The sequence below is a fragment of the Mytilus galloprovincialis genome, chromosome 7 (assembly GCF_965363235.1).
Source record: "Mytilus galloprovincialis chromosome 7, xbMytGall1.hap1.1, whole genome shotgun sequence".
Classification (NCBI taxonomy): Eukaryota; Metazoa; Mollusca; class Bivalvia; order Mytilida; family Mytilidae; genus Mytilus; species Mytilus galloprovincialis.
Window position 1 is genome coordinate 82,376,407 of NC_134844.1, and position 22,394 is coordinate 82,398,800.

The 22,394-nt window shown below is 32.3% G+C and overlaps 1 protein-coding gene across 3 annotated transcripts in view; it reads left to right on the forward strand.

Moving 5' to 3' along the window:
• The first annotated feature begins 2,678 nt into the window (after positions 1-2,678).
• The window catches only part of LOC143083801 (eukaryotic translation initiation factor 4 gamma 2-like), a 47,048-nt gene continuing 27,332 nt past the window's right edge, over positions 2,679-22,394 (forward strand). Inside the window, exons 1-8 of one of the 3 annotated variants that reach the window (XM_076260164.1) lie at positions 2,679-2,760; positions 6,875-7,003; positions 12,664-12,810; positions 13,057-13,213; positions 16,597-16,707; positions 17,467-17,533; positions 20,162-20,254; positions 21,093-21,262. In XM_076260164.1, coding sequence (XP_076116279.1) covers positions 16,636-16,707; positions 17,467-17,533; positions 20,162-20,254; positions 21,093-21,262 — 402 coding nt within the window. In that variant the 5' untranslated portion in view covers positions 2,679-2,760; positions 6,875-7,003; positions 12,664-12,810; positions 13,057-13,213; positions 16,597-16,635. Of the gene's footprint in view, positions 2,761-6,874; positions 7,004-12,663; positions 12,811-13,056; positions 13,214-16,596; positions 16,708-17,466; positions 17,534-20,161; positions 20,255-21,092; positions 21,263-22,394 lie in introns of those variants that run through there. The other 2 variants (XM_076260166.1, XM_076260163.1) reach the window with 2 other exon arrangements.

Sequence of the window (22,394 nt, forward strand, 5' to 3'; positions counted from 1 at the left end):
TACTTTTCTCAAAGATGTCGACAGAACCACACTACTTAACTTTGATGTTACTTTAAAGACATCTTTAGTATAACAGAAAATAATGTATTGCTTAAAACCTAACTAGATATATTAAATAATGGATGTCAAAAAGAAAGGAAATTCACATCATAAAATGGAGAATTCAACTTATAACACCAACCACAATTCGTCTTTGAATACGGTCAATCTTAAGTTGTCTGAATATACGTTGTATGCATAACAAAAAATTATGAAGTTCCACTTTTAAAAGCATAGGGACAACAGTAAACATTATTTTAAAATGATGATTTTTATACCATTTGATAGGAAAACTTTTTGCCAATATTGTATAATTTATTAATTTAATTTACAATAAAAAATGAATTAAATATGATTTTTTTTATTAGACATGTATACCTCGTATTTGCTATATTCAACCAGAAGATGACCCAACGTTCAACACGATGAGGACACCAGTAAATTTCAAGATAAAGTGAATTTTATTACATCATTTTAAAGCTGTAAAATTGGTGCAATCTCTATAATTTGTTAATTTTATATGATATATATAGTATAGGCAAAGTATTCGTTTATATAACTAGTGGTCATAATTCCTCATAGACAATAACGTTAAAAAAAATTCGATGATAACTGCTCTCTGTGGGATAGTTGATAAGGCCATCCAGCTGAGCTGTCCGCAATTCTTGTGTATGGATTGTCAAAGTCATGTGATTCGCTATAGTGGAGTTGACCAGTGCGTCGAACAAACGTCACTCAGTCATTTTGAAATTCAAGTTACAGTAATACATTGCTTAGGCTGGGGATGACAATCATAACACCTTCAAAGCGACAAAGGATTGAGCAAGAACGTATTGACTTCTACTTCACTATACCACCAAACAGAAAGTAATACTCTATATAAACTATAACACTCTCATGAAGAAAAAAAGTTCCACAACAATATCATTGACACACGAAAACATGTTTAACTCCAAACGCCCAGCCTATTTTAAAACAATACAGCTGAATAATAATCCCAAGTCTGTATAAGCTCTATAGAAAGATTTAAAGTCTAAGGTACGAACCATTTGATTTGAGGAGGCAGTCTTAGATATTTGTCAGAACGGCAAAATTGAACTGGATTGAAAACAATAATCTTTTGCTATTAGAAACAAAAATTCCCAACAGAATTATTTAGCTTTAAATGAACACGATGAATAAAAACGGCCGTATTTTTTTGTGGCCGGGGTCTGCATGTCTGACCGGAATGTCTGTTTCGCCGAACTGATATATTGAATTACTTTTTTCAAGACCAGACTGCAACCCGCCTGCTGGGTGTGGCCTTCAGTCTTTTTCCATTTGTCGACCGTCATTAATAAATTCGTTGTCATAAGACTCATTCCTAGCCTTTGGTCAATTTGGAACCCCTCACTTCGCTTAATTTTGTTAGGTGAAACAAATCAACCAAACATTGGTATAAAAATTGCTTGTTTGTCTTTTTTTACTCTTGTTGGTCGTATTGTAAATTCCATCGAATAGCAAGGCGTATATCTTGTTACAGCAAGAAATCTTTGAAGTTATGATAACTTAACTTACATTATGTACAAACCAGCGAGAATTTTCCATGTCTATTTTTTACTGACAAGTCCCACATCAAATTTATCAATACATAGATTTGGATCGATACTATCATTTTACGAAAGATAATTAATCTGAGGGAGAATACAGGATCGAAAATGTCCGACCCTTACGCTTTACAGCAACTACAAAAAAAACATGCCCCACGACAGGAACCGTTTAAAAATTGCATGTTACACTTTTTTTGTGTTTTTTTAGCTCAAAAAAGGTGCCTCATCTTTATAAACTTAGCCCCCCTTTCCAAAATCCTAAATCCGTCCCTGAAAAGGGTCTGGTGTGTTGTAATTTTTAATCTTAATTTTAATTTTTAATCGACACCATTGTCCTTTCTTGGCTATATATAAAATTGAATTCTTTGATTTGTCGTTTTTACCCCATAACGGATATATAACGGCTGACAAATTGGACCTATTATAGATATGTGGATAATGTGCATGTTTGTTTTGCAAATGCCGAATGTTTTTCTTTAGATAATTTAACCCGATTTAACATTGTTTCCTAATTATTAGACTGTATCTGAGACTACTATTATAGTAGTCTCAGACTGTATGTTGTGATAAATTGGTGTTCAAACTTGTGTATTGATACTTTTGTTGACTATTATATTATTTTTGCATTTAATCCTGAATAAATAAATTTGGTGTATTTACTGTCTTCTGATTGGTTAAAAGTATTAGTTTTATTTTCAATGTTGTCAATTTTTATGGCGACACGCCCACTCTGACGTTGTGTATTCATACGCCAACATGTGTGTACGTACGTTGTTATTGTTAATATAAGAAATATAAAAAGTTCTTTGAGCCTTATTTATGATAGAAATTTATTTATAATGCATGGCAATAATTTTTTTTGAATTTATTGAACCATAAAATTAATTTTTGACTCTTCACATTGAATAATCCTGAATTTATTCCATGCAATGACATTATAGATTAATTGATATGATAATTTTTACATTTACGGTAAATAAAAATACATTTGACGATGACTTATTACTCGGGCATTTCCGTGACTCAACGGAGTTCTCCGGTGTTACTAATTCATTACCCATAATCCACTTTGGCTTTCTTTACCAAGAGGGTTTGGTTTTTGCATAACAAACGAAAATTATTTTGAATTTCAGTAAGTATTTAGCGTAAAAAAGTAACAGAATGTATTTCAGAATGAACTGTAAGATATTATATTCGAGGAGTCTACATATTTTAATACACGACTCTCTCGAAAATAGAAACTACGAAGCAGATTGGACACTTCATTTTTTGTTACGACTCGAAAATGAAAAATATCACTTTCAGCATCATGATCCTTTATATAGATCTACAACTCTTTTTTGTTTTCGGTGTGATGCCTTATTGTCAATGATGAAGATGTATATATTGAAAAACACAATTATAAATCTGTGAAGGAGGATAAATAAACAAAATAATATTGAACTCGTGCATCAACTATTTTCTTTGTTTTAAAAAAAATAATTTAAAAATATCAAAAATGAATCTATGGTACAAACTAATGAATCAGATTGGACACTTCTTTGTAGTGAATTAAGATAATGTGATAAATAAAACTTTCTTCATCATTTTCCTTTATTCAACATGTTTGATTCAGAATCACGGGATCTCCTGTCAGCTGGCCTTCATTTTCCTGCTGTGAATGAAAAAAACTTATCTGAGACCCATATGGTAAACATTGATTTAGAATTGGGCTGCTTTTCACCCCAATTGAAATAACATGACTTTTAAAAGTTCTTATTTGAAAGGTTTTCCTCCGAAATTACATGCACTTTTATTATGATGTGAATAATTTATCTTTTTTTTACTGTATCCCAAAAATCCTTTTCCATTGTTGTTCCCTTAGCATCTTGCCATAAACCTTCTAGAGCTATAAAGAGTCAACTGTAATGTATAATTTGTAATTATGCTTGATTTTATTCAGGGGTTAAAATTTTTTGTTACAGCTAACTAGCCCAGGACTTATAGGCAGCAGTATTTTACTAGCCCTGTTTGAAGAACTGCTTGTCCATCAAAACTGACTGGCTAGTCCGAGTATGCCTTAAAAAAAAGATTTTGCTTCATAATATAACAAAGTGGGTGTCCCTGTTTTGAAGGCGATATTATACATTGTATTTAATATTCTTTGTTGATCTGCTATTTATTCTGTTGGTGCTTAACCTAACTTAGTTGTTCCCACATACAAAGCAGGCTTTTTATTGGCGTGCTTGGGGAAATAACGGCAATATTCACAGAGCATCGTCTCTGGGTTTTTTTCATCAACAACAGCCGACCTTGCCCTGGGGAATCAATCTGTAATTTTTTTCCCCCTGCTTTTCTCGGTCGTATTTGGCATATTTAGGGGACGAATTTTCAGCCTCGTTACCCTCTTCATCTACAGTTTTTCGTTTTGAAACTGACGAAGTTCCATGGGTGCCTGTACTAAAATATTTAGAAATATTTTGTTGCATGGTTTAATTTCGTGCTCAACAGCTGTCCGCAACAAGATGATCAATTCTCCATACCCCCAATACGGTTAATTGAAAAATCTCGGCATAAGCATTAAGCAATCAAATAAATGTACATGTACAATACCACAGGCCATGATATGAGAAATCAATTTTTAGAATTGCAATCAATACATGATACCGGACCACCCAGAGTTATTTGTTCTATTTAAAAAAAATATGTACAAATCCATGAGTGTACAAACCAGTTCAAATTCTTGGAATCCAGGATGATGTACATTGTAATTGAATCTGATTGGCTAAGATAGAATAGTGATGAAAGGATTTTCCACTTTCTTCCTTTTTATTTTGGAAATGTCAAAAATCTTTTATTACTAGTCCCTCTGGCATATTGGGTTACACATTTTGCGCCAATGTTCGGAACTCATTTGAGTCAATTTACCTGTACAAATATCTCATAAATATTAATGATTAATATTTATTCCTATTTTTGACTAAAAATTATCACATGTTCGGAGATATTTCACCATCAAGATGAGCATCTTGGGAGCAATGACTTGAAATGCATTAGACAGTCTATGTACAGAGAGAGAAAAATACTTATTACCACATATGTTGATGCCAATGTGCTTTGTTCCCACCATCCGTATGGGCTGAAACGCTATCTACCACAAGACCTACCAGTAATGGAACAATGATTCCACAGGAAATTTTAAGATGTTTTATGCATTTCATCCCTCAATGTTTGTCTTTTTGGCAATAACGTGAAGTTACAAGCTACTACATACATTAAATTGGGAAAAACTTATGCAACAGCAGTAAGAAGAAAGAATGTTTCAGAAAAGGAAACATTTGTTGTTTAAACTGCTGGTTCCAAGTCCGATTAAAGGAGGAGGGAAGTTATTTTTCTTCTAATTGGCACATTCGTATGTTTTATTTTTGGCGCAAATGATACAATGTAATTTTAAAACGGGTGGCACAAACTTAGCAATGGGGAAAAAATGTTGTGGTGCAAAAGGACGCATTTTTGGCACAAACGGATCTCTCCCCCTAAATGTACAATATGTGTATTTTATCAAAATATTTAACATCATTCCATATTGATAAAACTTAAGTAGGTTTTTCTATATGAATGGGATTTTGAATAAATAAGCATATTCATCTGTGGAAAAGGATATTCACGCGCAAAACGTCACATGCTTTTACATGTATAATTTTTTTTAAAACGTTTGATGTACAATTGGTTTTGATACATTATTTCCATTACATACATTTCTCTCGGAATATGGAATAAAACAATAACTGTCTTTTGTTTTGGTTAATATGTGGTTTAATTGACTTTTGAAAAACTGATATTTACTTCGGCCGTTGGCCTCAGTGAATATCATTTTTGGGATACGATTGCTTTCAAGCAATCTGTAGACTTATACCAGTGGCTCAGTACAATTCCCTCACGTCAACCGTTTTATTCTAAACATAAAGGACCATCTCAGGTTCTTATGATTGTCTTGGTTTAAAAGGTAAAAACAAACAAAGGGATTGAACTTGAACAACTTTCCTATAATGTTCTTTTCATAATCTTCATGTTTGATATTTCCCTTGACTTATATGTGTGTTTTTAACAACACGGAAAATCAGAATCAAGCAGTATTTATATTTAGTGTTTTTATAAATTTAGAAACACGTCAGAGGGATTTCCCCAGTTGTGATAAAAATACGAGAGTTCTCTGAATTCCGATTAATCTATTTCTGTCATATAAGTGAAGTGGAGTTTTACTTATATGTCACCGTTATTAAACTGATATTTGATATTGTACTTCCATAAAAAATAAAGAACCATTTAGGTTTAATATACATTCTTAATACAGGGTTTGTTTAGGTAATTATGCGCATGCGTATAGTTTTCTTGACTTCAAGGGGTACTAGGTTAAATGGTTGCTCTGGATTCCCCGCTCAATTGATTAATTTATAACTCATGGGATCCTTTCTTTGTATATCTGCTATTAAGGTTCATTGTTGTTGCATAATTTTAAATCATATGCATCATTTAAATTAAAAGAAATGTAGTCCGTTACTTTCAACACCCCTTCAGGCGAAATGGAGTCGTCCATATTATCGTTTCGAGTTTCCGGAAGTCATTTCCGTGAATTCTGAATCAAAACATGTACAACACGTTGAGAAAAATTATATCGTTCTGTCGATCAACGTCGTATTATATTAAAAACGATCGCAATTTAAACCGAGGAATGTGTACGAAAAGGAGTCATGATCACTGACCCAAAGGAAATTAAATATTTAAAGAGTTAGGCATGGGATTCCTCCTAGAATTAACGTAGGAAAATAGGTGATAAGATACGAAGTGAAATACTTCTCTCACTCTGAGTCTCAGTGACTGCTGTGGAAAGTAAACTTGGAATTGATAGTACAAAAATAAAACACAATAGGCCTAAGTACATTGTTCATACACTTTTAACCGGGATTGGCTTTTTTGTAACTATTCAGATTACGTAAATATTACATTTTACATCAGTTGAATTAGTTTTGAAAATAATATTATCCAGCTACATGTATACATGTGTCAATGAAAACAATGGCAATCGTATCCCTCAGAGCAATCTGCTCTTTGATTTCAAAAGTCAATAAAACTACATATTTACCTCACCAAAAAACAGTAATATATATTGTAATAGTAATATATTGTATAGTATTGCTTAAAATTGTTTAATCATTATATAATTTGAACAAGCTCTTTATATATTTCTCTTTTATTGTTATTTTCAGAGACGAAAGCAGTTTTTTATTTTATTTATTTTTTTGTTGTTTGCTGAAGTGTGATCTGTTAATAGAAACCAGCAACATTCTGGACGGACAGCAAGGACAGGGTGGTGCTTCTCCACAAGTAGGAGGAAGGTAATTTCTTTTAATAGTAATAATGAAAATTATATTTCGTTAATAGTGTTCTCACCAGGTCCAGGATTTTTCACAGTGCTGTGGTAAATTTTTAACATCCAAGAAGGTGCTATTTCGGCTCAGATTTTTAGGGCACTTTCTTTTAAGTGAAATTAATATATCCTTATAAAATATGAACCTATAAAATTTGGCAATATTAAGCTATTTTGACAAGTTTATCATTATTGGGCTGTTACCACATCTCCTAAAAATAAAATTCCACATCTCTATTATAAAGGACAAGGTATGGTAAGGGCTATTTTTGGCCCCCTCTCCAAATAAGTTTAAATTGATATCAATGATGGTCTTAGTGTAGACACCTAAAAAAATAATGATTTTATTGTGTTCCGGTGAAAGGAAGGTTGCCTAGCAACGGTTTTTATTAAGAATGAAAATTATCACATATTAATTGCTTTATCAGTAAAAATTTAAATATTTGCACATGATATTGTTTGTCCAAGAAGAACTTGAAGTCACAAATGAAAATACCCTTTGATTTTGTTTATTATATGCTTAAAAACAACCTTGGCAACAGAAATGTTGCCTAGCAACGGTTAAAAAATTGGTTCTTGCCCCTCTTAAGTATGAATTAAGCTGTTGTTTGAAGATTTTTCTTTCCATTTGGTGTTTCATTCCAATATTTTTTCATATACATCTTTTTTTATTCTTTACAAATTCCGTATTGAGCATAGCAACACAAGTGTTGTTTAGCAACAGCAAAACATGTTTGAATTAAAGCCAACTACAAATCAATAAGTCATTTTATTGAACAAATTAAATTGAACGCAATGCAGATTGTCTGTTTGTGAACATGTTTAGTTAGAAATGAAAACTTAGTTCAATTGTAGGTCACTACACGCTGATCAACAACTAAGTTACATAACAAGTGCATATCAACCATGCAATAATAGGTTCTTTATATTTTTATAAGTATGAGCTTAGTTATTTTTTAAGAATATACTTCCTAATACGGTGTTACACTATAATATAAACATCTAGATTATCATTATTTTTTGGACGAATCCTATATCGAGTATAGAATCCCACATCTTGCTAAGCAACATCAAACATTTTTTTAAATTGTAGACCACAACAAAATCTTTGTTTCAATGTGAAAGTCTTTTCATGAAAACAAGAATATATAGGATTTAATAATTTGAGATGAGTTTGAACAGCTTTTAAAGATACTTAACAGTTAATGGAACGAAAGAGACGTGACTTGTACCACTTACAGACATTGTGTGGAATAAAATGTCTAATCCAGGCAATTACGATTTAATATGATGTAGGGGTTGGAATGTGTCCTCTGCATGGGTACAAAACCTATGGTGAATTAGAAACGACTTATCAAGGCAAAAAAGGGGGGTGTATAAATCATTTTTGGAGTTATTAACGAGGCATTAATTGACCTAAGAAATTAAGCCTATTGTGCAGTAAAGAAACTGGCATAGCCTGTAAGAACATATATGGTTTAAGGGTTGGACAATCATTTAACCATGAAAGTTAAAGGTCAATTAATTGGACCTTGAGATCAACGGTAAATGTCATAATGATATTAAAATTGAGAATGGAAATGGGGAATGTATCAAAAAGACAACAACCCGACCATAGAAAAAACAACAGCAGAAGGTCACCAACAGGTCTTCAATGTAACGAGAAATTCCCGCACCCGGAGTCGTCCTTCAGCTGGCCCCTAAACAAATATATACTAGTTCAGTGATGATGAACGATATACCTAATTTCCAAATTGTACACAAGAAACTAAAATTAAAATAATACAAGACTAACAAAGACCAGAGGCTCCTGACTTGGGACAGGCGCGAAAATGCGGCGGGGTTAAACATGTTTATGAGATATCCACCCTCCCCCTATACCTCTAGCCAATGTAGAAAAGTAAACGCATAACAATACGTACATTTAAAATTCAATTCAAGAGAAGTCCGAGTCTGATGTCAGAAGATGTAACCAAAGAAAATAAACAAAATTAGACTGTTATGATATTTGAGTCATGGCTATACACTGTATGCCAAATATCATAAGTCAATGTATAAAAGCTAAATAAGTGTAGACCGGGACAAGTGTGTATGAGAATAAAATTCCAAAAAAGAAGAAGAATAGTTATGTTTTTGAAGTATACTGATATTTCTATATGAAGATAACTTCAAATGCAAAACATTCCTAAGCTTGAAAACATGTTTGTTTGAAAATAATCATCTGTAAAGTTAGATTAAAGGGTGCTTGAAATTTCCTGAAGTTTTGTCAATGGGGGGCACATATTCGCCGTTTTTACACATCTATTTAAAACCAAATAAATGCAGCTTTTTATAATATTTATCAAATAAATTTCATTATAGATGAACAGCAGACATTTCAAAGGTGTAAAAAACAGAAATTTAGGCCAATCAGTCAAAAAATTACTAAGAAAAAAATCTTTGAAAATCCTGTTTTTCATTCAGGAAATTGACCGAAAATTGTTGTCCGTTTTTCGATCTTTTGCAGTTAGTGCCGTAATTTTGTTAAAGTTTAAAAAATAATCATATTTGTTATAAAATTATAATTTATCGGCATATTTTCTTCCATTTCAGCCATCCTTTGAAGTGTTTAAACCTCAAAATCATAAAACGGCGAATATGGGCCTCCCACTCTATGTTGCAAAAGTTATTTCTTTTGGGTGGATGTGTATGTTTAAGCGCGGATTCATATAAGATGGATTCTTACAGTATGCACCCTTTTATTAATTCATTGTACAATTTAATAAATATAATAAATGAATTAAAATGCCTGATATCGTGGGTTCTGACACCGGCCTGGTCAAACTTAAGACTTAAAAATTGGTATTTGCTGATTTCCGTTAATCAATTTGCATTAAGGGGTTAGAACAAAAACTAGTTGGATCGGAGTGTCAAGTTAGGGTAATATGTCTTCCAACGGACTGTAACCTTTTAAGGTATAGCACAATAACAATTAATGAAACAAACAACCCATGCAGCAACATGATGTCCAAAAGTTAGCACTTTGTGTAAACATGAATTATTATTGAAATAGTAACTTTTATGAATTAACTGTTAACAAAACTGTATATTGTTTGCAAAAACTAAAAATAATATATTCAGGAATAAATAACCTAATAATTCGACCGTCACTGATGAGTCTTTTGTATGCGAAACACACGTCTTACAAGCAAGATATCTTTAATTATGATGCGTTTTATTCCTTTCATATTCAATACTTATTTTATTTTCTTTGACGTGTAAATATCTGATTAAAAAATTAAAGAAGCTTTTATTCTTTTGAATATGTTTAAATTCATTATACATGTAGAGCTGTTATTTTAGAAGAAATACGAAGTAGCACGCGTTGTCGTCAAGATAGAACAACGAGAAGGCAGGTGACAATTACAAATAATAAGTCCAATAAATTCAACACCATGACCAAAAAAATATTAACTCAAGATACATAATTTAGATCATAAAAGTGTTGGATAGTTTTGTTTAATCTTGATTATTGTTACACTTACACAATTAACTAATTAAAATTGTCACATGGTGTCTACTTATGTGATATGGATAACAATGTATGTTATTATTCACAGTTCTGTAGTTTATTTTCGCCATCTGTATTTTTATTAAATGATTGTCTAAAATGTTAACTTGGCATGCCATACTTGGTAGAAATGCGGACGTGAAAGAAAGCGCTTTTCACAAAAGTGTCAACGGAGATTAAAACATTCCAGGGCGACGATTTTGTCAATTATGAAACAAAATACGTATATGCACTTTTTGAGTATGAACCAGTTATTATATTCATTCACAATAACGCTCCCAGTATTTCTCTGAAGTTTATCACAGTTCCGTCTAATTTTGGGTCATATTTCGACGGTCTGCTAAAATGTCACTTTAAATTCAAGAATAATGAGTAAAGGAATATCCTGTTTTCCTGTCTCAAATATGTTTATTTTTCTTCCTAAAGAAACTAGCCATTATTATAGCGTAGCAAGAATACATTTCTGTCGTCGGATCTAGTAAATACCGGAAATCATCTCCGGTCCGCAGTTCGGTTAAAAATTTCGATGATTCAATGAAAACAACGACGATTTGTTGTCACTTTTTTGAATTTTTAACTATGAGCGTACTTACGACCCACTAAAATATTTGAACTGCATCAACATTTATGTTCAAGGAATGCCTGGTATAAATAAGATCGTGGGTCGTAGGTACGCTCATAGCTTAAAATGCAGAAAAAGGTTTGGAAACTGCCATTTTTCTGCCCTTTTCCAGAATCTTGAGGTCTTTACAGCAACAGGGCATGAATAATATCAACGGAAGTTGAAAAATCTATTAATGTTTACAAAAATATAGGTTTTAAACTTTAAAAATAATGTATTATATTTAATAGCAAGTCACTTTTAATTTGAACGAAATTAGGGGGCCGTTCTCTGATGCTTATCGTACCTTGTCCTTTGGGGACATATTTTACATATTATACAGTTAACTCTCGTTGTCTCGAACTCGGTTGACTCGAAATTTCGGATGAGTCGAAGTTTTCATGTGGTCCCGAACTTTATTCCATACAAAAGTATGTAATTCGACTCCTGATGAGTCGAAATTTCGGTTGAGTCGAACTAAATTTACGGTCCCAAGGTTAACAAAGCATTCAAAATTCATTTTTTATCTCGAACTAATACGCATATGTCAAAACATGACCTCCGGGATTTAAATGGATTGAAGAGTTAATCTGACAATACACGTGTAATTAAATTTCCGGTCACTGACCACTGTATTGATTTATGACATGCTATTTCCATGAGTGTTTACCTAAGATTATCTTTTATAGAATTTTGATAAATAATTAGTGATACATTGTTAATGTTCACGAAAAAGTATTTAAAATGTTTACAAAACAATTAATTTGTGATTTACACTAATAAGCTTGGGTGTGTATAAAGTGAGGATTATGGCTTCCGTTGATGATCACCTAAAAACTACTCAAACGGCGTCTTTAATCTTGTTATATTTTCTTTTGAAAAGAAAGAGTGAGATAAAACAAAATGAATAGAAATCAAAATTTTCTTAAATCTCTTGTATCCGAGAATAAACAATTTTGTCAGCTATAAACGACCTGAATAACGAAACTATTGATTGGAAATTACTCTCTCAGATAAAAGCCATAGGAAAAAATTGTAACTGAAACAATTGAATAAGTAAAAATAAAGTAAGACCATGACATACAAATACATCGATCTGATACCAGAATATCGATCCCCTTCCCATATTCACCCGGATTTATTTTAGCTTTACCAAGCCAAGCAAGAGTTATGTCCCTTGTTCTGTCAAACTTCCGGTTTTCGTTTGAGTCGAACTACGTGTATCTCAAATTATTTCTCTGGTCCGGCTGACTTCGAGATAACGAGAGTCGACTGTATTTAGATGAGATGTTACTTATAATGTTCTCTTTGGATTTATATGTCTACAGATTGCTTTTTGCCACTTCTGCTCAAAACAGCTAAATTGCGTTGAGATCTAATTCAAAAATATAATTAAATTTTACATTGTATGTAACATTATTGACCAAGTTACAATGAAACTGGTTTCTAAGATCTAGTAAACTGCTTGTTTTTACAGGGACGAGAAACCACCCCACTTAACTGGATCGGATGCTGCAGCATCCAAACTGCCTGCTAACAGCAGATGGATTCCTCCAAGTAGTTTGAAAAGAGATGTTCCAATTCTTGATGATAAAAATGATGCTACATTTCGTAAAGTTAGAGGGTTTGTAAAATATTTGCATTTACAAGGTTAAATCATTTTAGAAGGCAAAAGAGCCGATGAGCTGAATATTTCCTATCTTTTATCTTGTCTTATACTATGAAGTTTCCATCTGCCAATAAATTATTCTTGAATGTGTTCATTACCTCTGACCACAATTTCAGGGTTCAGAAACTGTATTATAGGTAATCTTTTTGTGATCTATTCACTTTCTGTGACTAATGATTGGATTTTATTTGTATATTTTAGAATACTCAATAAACTTACACCTGAGAAGTTTGATAAGCTATTTGTATATTTTAGAATACTCAATAAACTTACACCTGAGAAGTTTGATAAGCTAAGTTTGGAACTACTCAATGTAGGTATAGAAACCAATACCATTCTCCATGGAATTATTTTATTGGTAAGTTACAAAGGCCAGGTAATCTGTCTCAATATTTCCACTTAGTATTTAGACTTTCGACAGCATTCAGAATTATATTTAAACATTGGACAGCATTTAAGATTATATGCATATTATCAAACCACAGGAGATGTGTAAATGAAAGTATTAAACACCATTTTGATCATGTATTAATTTTTTTTATTAATTTGGCCTTATATAATGAAAAAAATAGCTTTGAAGTGGAAAAGATTGATTCAGTTTTATTTAATTGGCTTGCATATACCAGTAGTTCCTATTTAGATAAAAATGTATGAAATATTACTCTTCATTAATTTAAGAAAGAAGGTAAGTTATCTTTGTAAACAGTTGGAAATAAATGGTGGCATTTATTTTATTAATATCTTGTGCTTGTGGATGAATTGAATCAATTTCTATACACTGAGGCTGTGTATTTATTTCAACAAACTTGCCGTTGTGGAGGAAGCATAAAAATTTACTCTTGTTTGTCTGTCTGTATCATGTATGTCTATTTGTTAACTTGTTTTCCTCCACCAAATGTTATAGAACCTATACATAACACTTATTAGCATATAACAAAGATCGAGATTGAATTCTGGTGGCATCAATTTTACCGTTCTAGAGTTATGAGTAATGAATTTCGAGTTTCTGTTCTCTTACTCTAGTTTGCCTCAAACAAATTTTATGAAACTTATGCACAATGCTCTTTACCACAAAACACCTAGATCAAGATTGAATTTTGGTGGCATCAGTTTATATCGGTCTAGAGTTATGCCTCTTAACTAATGAAAAATTACCATATTTTTATACGACCGCAAAATTTGAAAAATTTTTCGTCGTATATTGCTATCACGTTGGCGTCGTCGTCGTCGTCCTGCGTCCGAATACTTTTAGTTTTCGCACTCTAACTTTAGTAAAAGTGAATGGAAATCTATGAAATTTTAACACAAGGTTTATGACCACAAAAGGAAGGTTGGTATTGATTTTGGGAGTTTTGGTCCCAACATTTTAGGAATTAGGGGCCAAAAAGGGCCCAAATAAGCATTTTCTTGGTTTTCGCACTATAACTTTAGTTTAAGTTAATAGAAATCTATGAAATTTTGACACAAGGTTTATGACCACAAAAGAACGGTTGGGATTGATTTTGGGAGTTTTGGTTTCAACAGTTTAGGAATTAGGGGCCAAAAAAGGGCCCAAATAAGCATTATTCTTGGTTTTCGCACAATAACTTTAGTTTAAGTAAATAGAAATCAATGAAATTTAAACACAATGTTAATGACTACAAAAGGAAGGTTGGTATTGATTTTGGGAGTTTAGGTCCCAACAGTTTAGGAATTAGGGGCCAAAAAGGGACCCATATAAGCATTTTTCTTGGTTTTCGCACCATAACGTTAGTATAAGTAAATAGAAATCTATGAAATTTAAACACAAGGTTTATGACCATAAAAGGAAGGTTGGTATTGATTTTGGGAGTTTTGGTCCCAACAGAATAAGGGGCCCAAAGGGTCCAAAATTAAACTTTGTTTGATTTCATCAAAATTGAATAATTGGGGTTCTTTGATATGCCGAATCTAACTGTCATGACTGTGTATGTAGATTCTTAACTTTTGGTCCCGTTTTCAAATTGGTCTACATTAAGGTCCAAAGGGTCCAAAATTAAACTTAGTTTGATTTTGACAAAAAATGAATTAGTTAGGTTCTTTGATATGCTGAATCTAAAAATGTACTTAGATTCTTGATTATTGGGCCAGTTTTCAAGTTGGTCCAAATCGGGGTCCAAAATTAAACTTTGTTTGATTTCATCAAAAATTGAATAAATGGGGTTCTTTGATATACCAAATCTAACTGTGTATGTAGATTCTTAATTTTTGGTCCAGTTTTCAAATTGGTCTACATTAAGGTCCAAAGGGTCCAAAATTAAACTAAGTTTGATTTTAACAAAAATTAAATTCTTGGGCTTATTTGATATGCTTTATCTAAATATGTACTTTGATTTTTGATTATGGGCCCAGTTTTCAAGTTGGTCCAAATCAGGATTCCATATCAAGTATTGTGCAATAGCAAGAAATTTTCAATTGCACAGTATTGCACAATAGCAAGAAATATCTAATTGCACAATATTGTGCAATAGCAATTAATTTTCAATTGGAGTTATCTTTCTTTGTATAGAATAGTAGTTGATAATATATGTTGGAAATTTGCCAGACATGACTATGATGTCATTTTCTATTTTTATTTGCCAATAACTTTATGTAAATAACTTCATTGGAAATTTGCCAATATAAAATGTTGCTGATGAAGCTTTTTTTCCTTATCTTATCTAAAATGTTTTTAGATAATGTATGTTGGACATTTGCCAGACATGACTATGATGTCATTTTCTATTTTTATTTGCCAATAACTTTATGTAAATAACTTCATTGGAAATTTGCCAATATAAAATGTTGCTGATGAAGTTTTTTTTATTGTTTTATACAATAAACAATGTATATTCACTTTTACTACCAACCAATCTTTACCATTCAGTGATAACAAGCACTTTATTTTACATTTTAATATTTTATGATGTATTTAAAAGAGTAGTTATTGTTGCAAACTCCATTAAAAATTTGAATTGATATCAGTTTTGGAAAAAGAGAAATGGGGATGTGAAAAAAAAAGGGGGGGGTTTAAATTTTTCTCATTTCAGATTTCATAAATAAAAAGAAAATTTCTTCAAACATTTTTTTGAGAGGATTAATATTCAACAGCATAGTGAATTGCTCAAAGGCAAAAAAAAATTTTTAAGTTCATTAGACCACATTCATTCTGTGTCAGAAACATATGCTGTGTCAACTATTTAATTTTAGATTTAAAAAGTTTGAAGAAGAAATCTTTAATTGATTTGCAAAATCTTGACATTTGTTTTGTGTAAAAAAAAAACCATGTAATGTCAAAAATTAGATCACAATCCAAATCAGAGCTGTATCACGCTTGAATGTTTTGTCCATACTTGCCCCAACTGTTCAGGGTTCGACCTCTGCGGTCGTATAAAGCTGCGCCCTGCGGAGCACCTGGGTCTTTTCTGTTCTCTAACTTAAGTTTGACTGAACTAAATGTTATGAATCATATACACAATGCTAATACCACAAAACTCAGATCAAGTACAAATTTGGGTAGCATCACTTTTATTGTTCTTGAGTTATGTCCCTTGAATGTAATATTCAAGAGGGGGCATCATCTGTGTCCTTATTTATATTCACTTATGCTACTAATATTGCTCATGGTTCATTTTAATGAAAAGTCCTGCTAAAAGTGTTTTCCATTTAATACCGAAATGACTGATTTTACAGTTTTACAATGTGAGTTAAATAACATATTAAATGTTCTTCATAAAATTTCAGATATTTGAAAAAGCTCTTGATGAACCCAAGTATAGTTCTATGTACGCACAGCTGTGTCATCAATTATGTGAAGACGCACCAAACTTTGATCCCTCATCCTCTAGTGTAACTGTAAGTACTTATGTAAAGACGCACCAAACTTTGATCCCTCATCCTCTAGTGTAACTGTAAGTACTTATGTAAAGACGCACCAAACTTTGATCCCTCATACTCTAGTGTAACTGAAAGTACTTAGAGATCATTGTAAAGAAGTTATTATAGGAGTAGGAAGGAATAGCATAGCAATTCTTTAAAATAATATTGTTCATAAGCAGCTTATCCTAAGCTGTATTGTAATTGTAAGAAAGTAGAAGCTATGTCAATGATTATACCCATGCTGGTGGAGACTGTTTTATCCCTGATCAGTCAATCACATTTGAGTATTACAAAATTTTACTCTAATCAATTTTCATGTGAATGTGATGTATATTTTGTACTGTGGATTCATTTATTTTGGAGGGTACCATTTTTATTGGATCAAAAGAAAATTGCATGTTCTTGGATATTTAGTTCTGTGTTTTTGCTCAAGTCTGCACACAAGTCTTTGGCAATTTTGTTAATAGTTGAACATTTAATTTCTTACTTTACAATGTACCTGTACCCACCAAATCCAATGATTGTTATCCTACAAATAATAATGAATCCACAGTAATGCATTTTCAGATATTTTTCTGTTCAACTTCCTAATTATGAATACTAAAAGCAACGGTATCATAAGGAACAATAGCTCACAATTTTACTTGTTGCAAATATTTACTTAAATTCATCTAATTCTAAATGTTAACCATTTTGTCATCTGATCATACTTTTAAGCATTTTTATTGGTTTCAGACATTTCGTCGCCTCCTTTTAAACAAGTGTCAAGATGAATTTGAAAACAGATCACGAGCTACAGAAGGTAAAGTATATCTTAAATGGCCTAAAAATGTTGTAAGGCCAACTAAAATTAATTAGTAGATTTTCATCTGAATTTTTGAAAAAAATGGGGCGGGTGGGAGGATTTTATTTTTAAAATTTTATTTCACATGAAACCTTCTTGTCACGTGTTATTGATATATGCTAGTGTAATAATAAGCGTATATCATGTAAAGACATGCATAAGGTATCGTGTATAAGACAATAACAATCAAAACCAAGGAGCAAACAAAGACTCATAAAACCAAAATGTAATTTCCGCTTTAGAAACCTATTTTATAGTAAACAGAAGACACTTGGAGAAATGCTCTCTTCAGTTGGACTACCTACACCAAAATTGTGCTTTCTAAGCAATGTTTTGTTGTCCTATTAAAATGAAGCAAATACATTGGTATGCAGCACAAGTATGATTAGTACAGAATAAAATGAGAAGGCAAACAGTGTTGAAATAATAGGGTTGGTCCTAGTCCAAATAATTATGACGTCTGGCAAGGCTATTTTAACTTTTTTCTCGAACGCCTTCCAACAAGGGTTGTAGGACTAGGTTGGTCCTTAATATGCAAGATGCAAATATAATTACAATGTAGAACATAGTTGTTTAATGACTCTATCGTGGGTAATGGGACAGAGGATGCTAGCTGTTTGTCTACACAAAAACGAATGGCTAATCTAAATCTAAGGGCTTGCTATAAATTAAGAAATAAAAAATGCGTATGTTTGATGACTTTCTGAACTCAAAATACGGCAAACAATCTAACAAGTTCATGCTTGTGTCTATTTCTTTATTCAAGTCATGAATTGTGTACTAATGTGTTCCACGATTCTTAAGCTTTTGGGTTTCATTCAGTCCAAATTTCTGACACAAAGTTATTGTGTAATTTAAAAAATTCCAAGGTGTTTTACTCACAAACATGACATACGGCGATTTCCGTTCTTGGACGCAGCGTATTACCCGTAACCCGCATATTTCACGCCCGTCTTGTAATCAATCTGTATTTTCGGTAAATGAAGTTGTCATCATAGATCAGCAGAATATATCGACTTAATCATTTAGTAAGAATAATCTTATGAAATACGAAAACCGAAATTTGAAACGGGAAGTTTTAAATGAAACGAAATTATCGACGGTTACCGGTAATGGAAATGAACAAAATCCGGAAATCGTAATTTTTTCAAAAATAAAAAAAATTTGGGGCGGGAAGATTTCAGAGGGGCGGGCGGGGATGAAAATCTATCAATTAATTTTAATTGGCCTAATGAACAAACTAAGTTTTTACTGAAACATAACAAAAGAAAAAGAGTACAATGGCAGCTATGTCAACATTGAGGTTCAATCTGTGATTAAACTTTTTTATGCCCCCGCCGTAGTGGAGGGGACATTAGGTTTTACCTATACATCCCTCCGTAGGTCCCAAAATTGCTATCAATACACACTGCTTATTAGCACAAAACACAGATCAAGTGTGAATTTTGGTGGGGTCATATTAACCGTTCTAGATTTATGCCCCTCACCAAATGGAAAAAATAGCTTAAATTTTCATTCCCATTCTTTCACTTTAGTTCAACTGAATGTTATGAAACTTATACACAATGCTTGTGACCACAAAACACAGATCCAGTTTGAATTTTGGTTGTACCACATTTACTGTTCTAAAGTAGTTGTCCCTTACAAATGATTTTTTCTTACCACAAAACACAGATCAAGTACAAATTTTGGTAGAGCCACTCTAAATGTTCTTCGGTTATGTCCCTTTATAGCTTTATATAACATGTAAGAAAAGGCATCATCTTTTTCCCATGGACACATTCCCCATTTATTAACATAAATGAAAGTAATTGAAGCCAAGTTATTTGATACATATTGGGCTGTCCACTGTCATCAAGGGGATTATATATCATTGTATATAACAGCTTCAAAGTAAAGTTTTGATCACTCTCATGTTTAAATGCTTCAGTGACTTTGGTTAAGTTTTACATTCAAATTTCCAGTGCTAAGGAATGTAATTTCCTATAGCTTTGTTTGTTGTCTGGTTGGACCAATTTTTCACAGAATAACACAGGTTGGAATAGAAGATATTTTTTTTCGGTCTAGACACTTTATGTCTGTATATTTAAAAAAAAAAATATGAATAAGATTGTACTTTTTGTTTAGGCTCAATTAAAGTGTATTGTGCAAGATATAAAAGCATGCAACCTATTAATTCCATCTTGCTTTTATTAATATGGAACCAGCCAAATATGGTTCTGAGTTAGGAAATAACTGATATTCATTAATATAAAACTTGTGGATATTTTATTATTATTGAAAAAGTTGCTCGAGGATAGCTTTCACAAAAATGAAATTTAGAGAACATTATTATTATGCAGCATTTCCTGAAGTTGCAATAACTGAGCTCACACTTTTGTCCATCATAATGAATGCACACCAAACTTTTTGAATTTGTGGTATTTGTAATAGTAAAGTAAGGCAAAGTACTAGCATTCTAGTAAACAAAACCAAGATTTCTTGTTGAAGGTTTAAGTAATTAGTATGTTGATATATTTTTCAGCTTTTGATTGTAAAGATTTCTTGTAAGTTGAAGTAATTAGTATATTGATATATTTTTTTCAGTTTTTGATCGTAAAGATGGCCCCCTCACACCTGAAGAAGCTGAACAATATCACCTGGCCAAGAGGAAAATGCTGGGAAATATCAAGTTCATTGGTCAGTACATCAAATATTTTATGACACCTTGTTCAGAAACTACTGAGGGATATTCCATTAAATTGTATAGGGGATTAAAGGAAGAGAAGGTTAATTATTGAATGTGGTTCATGTGTCTTTTTTACCAAATGCTTCTTTTACCATTATGCCAAAAAATATCTGAAAATGGTTCTTGGTTGTAGGGATATTTTGAGATTTTCCTTCCTACCCTCACATACATTTTAATGGAATAGCTCTGAACAGAATGACTTCATATTGGTAGTAGTTCAACAGTTATCAGATATTAAGTGTAAGCTTATACATTTAATATATTAATTGATTTTTTTTATGCCCCATTTGTTATGCTCCATTTCCATTTATGGGCATTATGTTTTCTGGTCTGTGCATCCGTCTGTCTGTTCGTCCCTCTGTCCCGTTTCAGGTTAAAGTTTTGGTTCAAGTTTTTGATCGAGGTAGTTTTTGATGAAGTTGAAGTCTGATCAACTTGAAACTTAGTAAACAAGTTCCTTATGATATGATCTTTCTAATTTAAATGCCAAATTAGAGATTTTATCCCATTTACACGGACTACTGGACATAGAAAATGATAGTGCAGATGGAGTATCTGTGTACTTGGGACACATTCTTGTTCATCCCTAATTTTTTTTCTTTGAGTGTGTGTCCATGCACATGTTTTGTTCCTGCAATTATGAGCCATTTCTTTATTTATCCAAGGTGCTTAAATTCACGGTGTTGGACCTTCAAATTTAATCAACATCAAAGGTTTTAGTGTTTTTTGCTTAAAGCTATGTCTTAGAATGTTTTGAATACAGTTATGCATACATATTTTTTTTAACAGGTGAACTTGGTAAACTTGAAATGCTACATGAAGGAATTCTACACAAATGCATTAAACAGCTTTTGGAGAAGAAGAAAAGTGTTCCGATCAGAGATATGGCAGAAGACTTTGAATGCCTCTGTCAGATAATGAGAACCATTGGCCGTCGTCTTGATACATCTAAGGCAAAGGTAAGGAAAGTGTTCCGATCAGAGATATGACAGAAGACTTTGAATGCCTCTGTAAGATAATGAAAACAATTGGTCTTCCTCTTGATACATCTAAGGATCTAAGGCAAAGGTGCATTTTCGCATTACATTGAAACTATTGTTATACGACCGCAAAATTTGAAAAATTTTTCGTCGTATATTGCTATCACGTTGGCGTCGTCGTCGTCGTCGCCGTCCAAATACTTTTAGTTTTCGCACTCTAACTTTAGTAAAAGTGAATAAAAATCTATGAAATTTTAACACAAGGTTTATGACCACAAAAGGAAGGTTGGGATTGATTTTGGGAGTTTTGGTCCCAACATTTTAGGAATTAGGGGCCAAAAAGGGCCCAAATAAGCATTTTCTTGGTTTTCGCACTATAACTTTAGTTTAAGTTAATAGAAATCTATGAAATTTTGACACAAGGTTTATGACCACAAAAGAAAGGTTGGGATTGATTTTGGGAGTTTTGGTTCCAACAGTTTAGGAATTAGGGGCCAAAAAAGGGCCCAAATAAGCATTATTCTTGGTTTTCGCACAATTACTTTAGTTTAAGTAAATAGAAATCAATGAAATTTAAACACAATGTTCATGACCACAAAAGGAAGGTTGGGATTGATTTTTGGAGTTGAGGTCACAACAGTTTATGAATTAAGGGCCAAAAAGGGGCCCAAATAAGCATTATTTTTGGTTTTTGCACCATAACTTTAGTATAAGTAAATAGAAATCTATGAAATTTAAGCACAAGGTTTATGACCATAAAAGGAAGGTTGGGTTTGATTTTGGGAGTTTTGGTCCTAACAGTTTAGGAATAAGGGGCCCAAAGGGTCCAAAATTGAACTTTGTGTGATTTCATCAAAAATTGAATAATTGGGGTTCTTTGATATGCCGAATCTAACTATGTATGTAGATTCTTAATTTTTGGTCCCGTTTTCAAATTGGTCTACATTAAGGTCCAAAGGGTCCAAAATTAAACTTAGTTTGATTTTAACAAAAATTGAATCCTTGGGGTTCTTTGATATACTGAATTTAAAAATGTACTTAGATTTTTAATTATTGGCCTAGTTTTCAAGTTGGTCCAAATGGGGGTCCAAAATTAAACTTTGTTTGATTT